Here is an 8,787-nt window from a genome sequence, read left to right as displayed (position 1 = left end):
CCTACTTTTCCTTTCGCAGGACGCTGCGATCCTGGAGCATACGCCGCCGCACGAAACCGACGATGTACAAAACACCAATTAGACCCGTAGTTTTCTATGGACTCGAAACCGTGACGCTGCTCACGGAAGACATACGCGCACTGCCCATATTTGAACGGAAAGTGTTGCGGACAATATTTGGTGGAGTACGAACCGAAAACAGAGAGTGGTGTAGGCGTACGAACCACGAGCTGTAGGCACTTCATGGAGGGATTCCCATTGTGCACCTGACGAAAGTCGGGAGGCTACGATGGGCTGGGCATGTCGCGAGGATGCCGAACTACAGTGCGGTAAAATCGGTTCTATTCAAGGACCTCACCTCACCTCACCTCAAGGCACCAGGAATAGAGAAGCCCAACGTGCTAGATGGCTTGACGTCTAGGAAATTGACGTCTAGGAAATTGGCGACGAGTAGCCCAGGACCGAGTAGAATATAGGAAAATTCTTGATACAGCACGAGCCACTACGGCTCTAGGTTGCTGAAATTAGTAAAGTAAGTAAATACAACTTTCCGTCGTTGTACAGGTGCGCACATTGTGCATTATGTGTTGGTATTGGTGTTAGCTTTAGCCGCATATAGGTATAGGCTAACGAGTGCCGAGTGTGTCGACTTGCTGTCGTTTGTTGTTTGTTTACCGCACACGATGAAGAAATACCGCGACTTTGATCTATACCACCATTCGTCGGTACCGAGAGACGGGCTTGATCAAGGACGTTCAGCATTTGGCGAGGACGCCAACAAACATCTAGGTGGTGAGGGAGTGGGTTCGTTGAAAAATGAACCGCTCGATTGCGAAGAGCGCTGCTGACTTGAATGTGTCAATCGGGACTGCCCAGACCATCATGACGACAGACCAGGAATTTAAGCCGAGCAAGAAACGCAAGGTTCACGAGGTAACGCAGGCTACAACAAAGAAAAAACTGGACAGGCTGTCCCAAAAAAAATTGATGTTGAAAAAGTCAAGGTTCTCAGCCCTAAATTGAAAAATAATGTTATTTATAGCATTTTTGTAGAACATTTCGACTTTCTAAAAAATTGTTTTCAGGTTGCCCAAACGTGATTTATGAAAAAATGGCTTTTTTCAAGCTACAAACCCACTCTTTTGCACTTTTTTCAACTCTCTTCGATTCCTAAATTTTTCCATACATTTTTTTATTTTTGTGGGATTGTTTTTGAATATTTTGCATGATTTGGTTCAGCATCGCATGCAATTATTTGACTCACAGAGCTCATTGAACATCACAAAAAAGTGAATTTTTCTTATAATTTTCAGATAAAACCCTTCAAAACACATATAAAATTTTTTTTTGATCAAGAACTGAAATTTTTTCTGCAAAGCGGGACTCAAGACGAAAATTTACATGAAAAAAGATCCTTTATATCTTATCGGGGGGCTGAGATATTGGCGTTTTTACATGTGATGGAAAACTATGCATTTTGTCAAAAATGCCACTAAAGCTCAATATCTCCATTGCACAGAATTTTATTTTACCGTTTGTGCGTATAATTTCCTAAATAGTGATTCAAATGATGATTATAGCCATAAGGTGTGTTCGGAGGATTTTCAGGATATTTAAAAATGCATCTTTTAATGTAGAACGATGGGTGATCAATCCACCTATGAGTGAGATAAAAAATTTACTTTTTAATCAAAATAAGATAGACGCACGGTGTCTTCGACAAAGTTTTGGGTTATATTAAACAAGAAACTTTACCGAAGACATCATGTTTCTATCTCTTATATATTACGAGCACCATTGAGTTTTCTCTTAGAAGGCACTAAAAATCACAATTTCCGTTCTAACTTTTTCACAAATTTTTCCGAATTTTTGAACCTTCTACTAAGTTATCAGCCATCTGAGAATGCATTTGTTTTCTAAAGTCTGTAGTACACTCTTTGACCAATGGTCAAATATTTGACCTTCTGACATAATGGTCAAATTTATTTGACATCATGGTTGTTGTTTGCCCCATGTTAAAATTGGAGAGTGACAAATAATTATCTTTGTCCAAATTTTTATCTGTCAAAAAGTGACAAATATTTGACGCTTGGTCAAAGAGTGTACTACAGGCTTAAGCATTGTTGTTTTTTATCCCCCAAAATAAAACAGTTATTCAACATATTTGTTAAAATGCATAGTTTTCCATCACATATAAAAATGCCAATATCTCAGCTCCCTGATAAGATATCAAGTATCTTTTTGCATGTAAACTTTCGTCGTAAATCCCGCTTCGCATTGAAAATTTCAGTTCTTGATCACACTTTTTTTATTTGTGTTTTGTAGGATTTTATCTAAAAATTATTAGAAAAATTATTTTTTTTTGTGATGTTTATTAGGCTATGGGAGTCATGAAACTGAATGAAATGCTGAACCATACCATGCAAATTATTCAAAAACAACCCCACAAAAATAAAAAAAAATGGAACAATTTAGGAATCGAACAGAATTGAAAAAAGTGCAAAAGAGTGGGTTTGTAGCTGAAAAAAGTCATTTTTTTCATAAATCACGTTTGTTCTACAAAAATGCTATAAATAACATTATCTTTCAATTTAGGGCTGAGCACCTTAACTTTTTCAACATCGATTTTTTTTGGGACACCCTACTGGACAGATCCAAATTAACACTTTTTTGGCACGTACGTCAGGAGCTCGTGTTTTCTAGCGTAGCGTAGGGTAAGCACGGTATATTTCGTAGATTGCAGACTGATGACTAACGCTTTCACTTGGATTGTATGGGGTACAACGTTTGGGAGTACCATTTAAACCAATCTGAGATGAAGTAGGCCCGATAGTCATCATTGCTGGCCACGCCCTTCTTTACCGTAGCTTGGGGATATTAAAAAGGATATTGATGATGTTATACTTACTTAGTGAGAGGCCAGCGACTCAGTGACACTCCCGTAAGTATTACGGAGCTGGATTATGGGGTTAGGAATTTGAATCCTCCCGTCCCACATAAACATTTCGCGATTCAGAGCGCCGCGTCGATGATGGTTTGAGGGACCGTACCCAGGCATGGGAAGCTTCTAAACTGATGTTCATCGATAAAACGTGAAAATCAATGCCGCGTATTATAAGACCGATGTTCTGGAGAAAGTTGTGGTCCCAGTATTTTGGGACCACAACGGAAAGGATCATTGCGTCTTTCGCCGGGAGAATTTGACCGATTTTCTCGAAAAGACTTTGTTTTAGGCTTGGTGGCCTACCAATTCCTTGGACAACAATCCCTAGAATTTTTATGCATGGTCGTACGGGTTGGCTAAACAGAGCGACATAAAGTGAGCTCTATGGACCAATTTCTGGGACGAAATGTGGTGAACCAGATGCGTGTCGTCATACCATTTCTATAAAAGTTATACTCAATTTCAATTTACTATGTTACAATATAATTGACAAAGATCAACAATTGAAATTAAGATTTTCTTTTCGAATATTTCTGGAAGCAAACATTAGAATACGGATTTGAACTCATTTCAAATTAAATTTTCCTGTCATATCTTTTGTAAAATTTAAAACTCGGACAAAAAAAAACTTGAGCGTCTTTCCCAACAAGTTACAAGCCATTTCCCCAATTTCCTGAAACTTGGAACTAATCTACAAATCGCCACGTGTTATTATTCCCTAGGGTTGCACACAAGAAACACCCAACAATCAGCCGAGTCAGCAACAGGTAAAATTTACACCTTGCACTTGTCACCATTTTGTGTCCGCTTAAGCTAAAAGCCTTAAGCGGATACCAATAAAGTAAACGATTCCCGCTTGAGAACCGCACAAACTGCTCTCCCCCATTAGGATAATCCCTTTCTTTTCGAAAGCGCGACCGGTCATCAAACAGAAGCTGCCTCTTGCGGTTTCATTGCGTACATTCGTCGTCCTCCTACTTGTTCCCTACCGTAACCGATTGCAGGGCAGCCATTGTTTTACCAGCGTCTTCCCCTCCCCAACTGGCCTGGCCCACTTCAGCCGGGCAATCGGCAATCAGCGTAAAAATAGTTAAACGACGCGTGCCACGCCATGTTTAGCCAACCGTCACGTTGTTGTCGCACCGGCGTCGCCGTCGTCGATGGCGTCGTGTGTCGTTCGTGCGACCATTTGGGGGAAATTTCGCGTGTCACCAGCAGCGGCAATATACTTAGGTACTCGGTAGGCACGCAGAATTTCTCGGACGAGTGGCGGCGGAAAAGAAGAAAAGAAACTAGACATATGGCACGCGTCACGCGGGTTCTAAAATTATCGCACCCGATCCGTGCCGGCATGCCAAACGAGTGCATCGATCGGTTCGAACTCCGTTCCGAGCTTGTTACGGGTATGTTTCGATGTTTTTTTTCTGCTAGTTGATTACGCGTGATGCACTTCGATTAAATGTGTGTATTTTTGGGACTACACTGGTACTGAGATCAGTCCATTTAAGGACTTGATGTTCTGTTTTATTGTCGTCTTAGCCGTGGTTTTCCCGTTTAAGGAAAAAGCCGTCGAAACAGTCGATCGCCAATGGGTCGCGGACTTTATTGGGGCGATAGATTTGCAGTTGATCAAGCTGTAACTACATTGGCACAATTTAAGGATGAAACCTTCTTCAGGGGACACGGTGCTGGTATAAAAGCTGCCATCGGTAGTCCGAGGATCTCAGTTGTCTCCGATAAGAACGTAGTGATCAGTCGCGTGTGCCGTTTGTTGGAGGTTAGTTTGACGGGCAAAGAATTCCGTGTAATCGCTAGAATTTGAGCAAATTTTTCTTATGTAACTTCGAAGTGTGTGGGAGAAAGTATAAAACAATGAAATAGATTTTTTTGGCCGAATACTTGAAGTATTTCATGATACAACGTTTTCATAAGTGAACCGGTTTCTTATTGTGAAATGATGAATTAAAACTATCAGATATGGAGATATACGATATCTTTCCTTATCCACTATGATGGATCTAATACAAAAACTTTCACGATTCTTTGACAGAAGAATGCTGAAACTGCTGAGGCTGAAAAAATTTTATCTAGACTCCGTGAAAAACAATGGCTGACAGTGCAGTTACAAACCTAAACTAATAAAAAAGAATATGTTAGTTTAGGATGTTTCTAAGACATTTCAATCAAATATGTGTTCAAATCAAATCAAATCAAATATGTAGTTTTATATTTTTTTGAAATGCTTCGAAGCAATGATCATGATTAATGTGATAAAATTTGGCTATTTTAGATTGCAATTTACTTTTCAAGTATTCATACCTTCTAATCATTAACGCTACATTTCTTTCCTAATTCAAAAATGTGTTCAGAAGCCTGCTTTCAGTCAAACATTTTAATATCTTTTTTGTTGTTAGTGCTATAGAAAAATCTTTGATCCGATCCTTTCAGACCTTTCTTTAGTATCAGCTCCTTATAAAAATTTACAAAATTTCTAAGGTTATGAAGATATCCGCTCCCAAATGACATCTCTTGTTTTTTTTAATGAGATTTACTGGTAATGATAATGACAGTTTTTGTTCAGTGTCAGTAAGGAGAATTTCAATTTCTTCTCATTGTTATTTGCTCTGATTTTTCTTGACTAATAGCATCCATTATATTTCAACTCACGAAACCGTATTGAACTGAACAGTACGTAGTTTTTGTTCTAAAATAAATAGTTCCATTGAAATCTATAAAAACTCCAGAAAAATCCTAGTATTTGTGGATTCCCTACCTTGGAGTCGAAATACTACAAAATTGTGCGAAAAACGTTCATATCAGGACTATATTTAAAAGTGTTACCTGAACAGCTAAAATATCATTGTCTATCACAGTAACTACTAAGCAACTATATAAAATAATCATACTATTCCTGCAAGTCTAGTTATTGTAGATTTAGAAATATTTGTAAAACAGATCGAAGCACGTAACTTAATCTCTTTAATCCATTTTCCACAGCCAAACCTCTCTCGCAGTCTCTCTCTCTCTCTCTCTTGCTCCGAATTTATTTATCTCGTGTAACACTCTCACACTGCCAACATGTGCGACGACGATGCTGGAGGTCTAGTCATTGACAACGGTTCCGGTATGTGCAAGGCGGGCTTCGCCGGAGACGATGCCCCGCGTGCCGTGTTCCCGTCGATCGTCGGCCGCCCCCGGCACCAGGGCGTGATGGTCGGTATGGGTCAGAAGGACGCCTACGTGGGTGACGAAGCGCAATCCAAACGAGGTATCCTGACGCTAAAATACCCGATAGAGCACGGTATCATTACCAACTGGGACGACATGGAGAAAATCTGGCATCATACGTTCTACAACGAGTTGCGTGTGGCACCGGAGGAGCATCCGGTACTGTTGACGGAAGCTCCACTGAATCCCAAATCCAACCGTGAAAAGATGACACAGATTATGTTCGAGACGTTCGCCGTTCCGGCCGCGTACGTTGCTATTCAGGCAGTGCTGTCGCTGTACGCCTCCGGTCGTACCACCGGAGTCGTTTTGGACTCCGGAGATGGTGTCTCGCATACCGTTCCCATCTATGAAGGTTACGCACTGCCACATGCCATCCTCCGTATGGACTTGGCCGGTCGTGACTTGACCGATTATCTGATGAAGATCTTGACTGAGCGGGGTTACTCCTTCACAACCACTGCCGAGCGTGAAATTGTTCGCGATATCAAGGAAAAGCTGTGCTACGTCGCCCTAGATTTCGAACAGGAGATGCAAGCGTCAGCAGCTTCTTCCTCTTCGGAGAAATCCTACGAATTACCGGACGGTCAGGTAATCACAATCGGAAACGAACGTTTCCGCGCTCCGGAAGCTCTCTTCCAGCCATCTTTCCTGGGAATGGAAGCCTCTGGTGTTCATGAGACGGTGTACAACTCGATCATGCGATGCGACGTTGACATCCGTAAGGATCTGTACGCCAACAGTGTCCTGTCCGGTGGTACCACCATGTACCCAGGTACTATCAAAATCAAATTTCTTACCAACACTTTTATTAAATTTAAATCATTTTCTTCTTTAACCAGGTATTGCTGATCGCATGCAGAAGGAGATCACCTCGCTGGCACCGTCCACCATCAAGATCAAGATCATTGCCCCACCCGAGCGTAAGTACTCGGTCTGGATCGGCGGCTCCATCCTGGCCTCGCTGTCCACCTTCCAGACGATGTGGATCTCCAAGCACGAGTACGACGAGGGTGGCCCGGGAATTGTACACCGCAAGTGCTTCTGAAGAGGGTCTGCAACTGTCTGCGACGCGCGTTCTGGGCGGTTTTGTTTTGCACTTCTTTTTTTTACTGTTTAACTTTTTTTTCCTTTTGAAAATATATTTCGTATGCTGCTATTTTTAAGAATGACAGAGCTGGTTTTGGTTTTTAGTGTAGAAAGAAAAAAATGATGGTTGTGTAAGTCATGAATGCACAGACTTCAACTCCAACACTATAGTGATTGAGATTAAGAGTAAATCCCCTTGCTGTATCCAACCAGAGGCGTACCCTCAATTCATGCGCATGGCTTAGAAGAATTTAACCGTATTCGAATATTATTACCCTACACTACGCTTGAGGCTTATGTCGCTTAACTAAGTCGTACACCACCATGAAATCTACTAACAAATTAAAAATCGAAAATGCAAGTTCACCCCTCCCAATTGGTCTCGAGGTGAGATGCTGCTAGTGCCACTAGAATCGTCGTGCAGTCCCGCAATTGTTCTCTACACTAAAACAATTGGCTGCGAAGTCTGTATAATAAACAAAATGTCTAGTTCCGAATCAGAACTAAGCACTAAGGCTTAGCTTTGCTTTGCACGTAAGTTCACGAGTTTCAAAGCTCTTTTTAAGCAGTTTGACCCGGGTATCAGCTGAAATTGCTTCTCTGCTTTATTTTCTCTTAGACCAGATCTTTTCTTATCTTAATTTTTGATATTATTTTCTCCGCATGAATAAAAAAATAATTGAAAAATTAATCGATTGGGTTTTTGAATCTGCTAAAAAAAACTTTCATAAAACACATCATAGACTGTTTCGATGTTTGATTCTTTTTCAAAACAAACTGTTGTTTACATTAGAGTAACATAAGGTTTTTGACACAAAAAAAGTAAGTCAGTCATATTGAACGCTCAGCAAAAGCTTTGGAAGAAATGCTAGAATAAAATTCCAATTCAACTAAGCTTTATTTTCGTTTTTTATTATTTCTTTTTTTTTCTATAATTTGTTCAATAATTAGTAAAAATTAAAGTAATGTCTAAAAAAGTATTTGATTTGTTCAACTTATTCACAAACTTACGGGATAGTTTGCCGAACTCAAACAAATCTTCTATGTTTGAAACGGTCTTAATAGGTTCATTGAATCCTAACGATGTTCGATGGAAAGCGGTGTGTAGAAGGCCAATCGACCGTAAAGAACGTTGAGAAGCACGGAAGTTTAACTGGAATTGGAAGGTCGGTGAGTCTATATCGCCATTCAAAATTGTCGCAACAAGTGCAGCTCGCTGATTTGTTCGACGACGTTCTAACGTGTCAAGGGCAAGTAAACGACAGTGGTCAGCACAGGGGGGGAGATTCTCCGTGTCACGCAAGGGCAGGTCAGTTCAAGTCCATCAATGCGGTATTCGTATGTAGTCGGGCTCAAAATACATAATGAATGTCATAACCTCACATTTTCCAACACTAACCACCAGCCAGTTCCTATGACACCAATCCACTGAGACATTCAACATATCTTGCAAATAACGACGATCATCGATTGTACGAACTATCGCGTACAGCTCTTGGTCACCCGCCTATATCAACTTACAGCCA

At 40.7% G+C, this 8,787-nt stretch overlaps 1 protein-coding gene across 1 annotated transcript; it reads left to right on the top strand.

The window, feature by feature from the left end:
• The first annotated feature begins 4,589 nt into the window (after positions 1-4,589).
• Positions 4,590-7,346, top strand: LOC129724491 (actin, muscle-type A2-like). The gene is made up of 3 exons (XM_055679440.1): positions 4,590-4,721; positions 5,942-6,947; positions 7,015-7,346. The coding sequence occupies exons 2-3, from the start codon at positions 6,023-6,025 to the stop codon at positions 7,218-7,220; spliced, it is 1,131 nt and encodes a 376-aa protein (XP_055535415.1). The 5' UTR covers positions 4,590-4,721; positions 5,942-6,022; the 3' UTR covers positions 7,221-7,346.
• Positions 7,347-8,787: the final 1,441 nt, after the last annotated feature.

Source organism: Wyeomyia smithii, chromosome 2 (assembly GCF_029784165.1).
Source record: "Wyeomyia smithii strain HCP4-BCI-WySm-NY-G18 chromosome 2, ASM2978416v1, whole genome shotgun sequence".
Classification (NCBI taxonomy): domain Eukaryota; kingdom Metazoa; phylum Arthropoda; class Insecta; order Diptera; family Culicidae; genus Wyeomyia; species Wyeomyia smithii.
The sequence above is the reverse complement of the archived record's forward strand: the minus strand, read 5'-3'. Positions and strand labels throughout refer to the sequence as shown.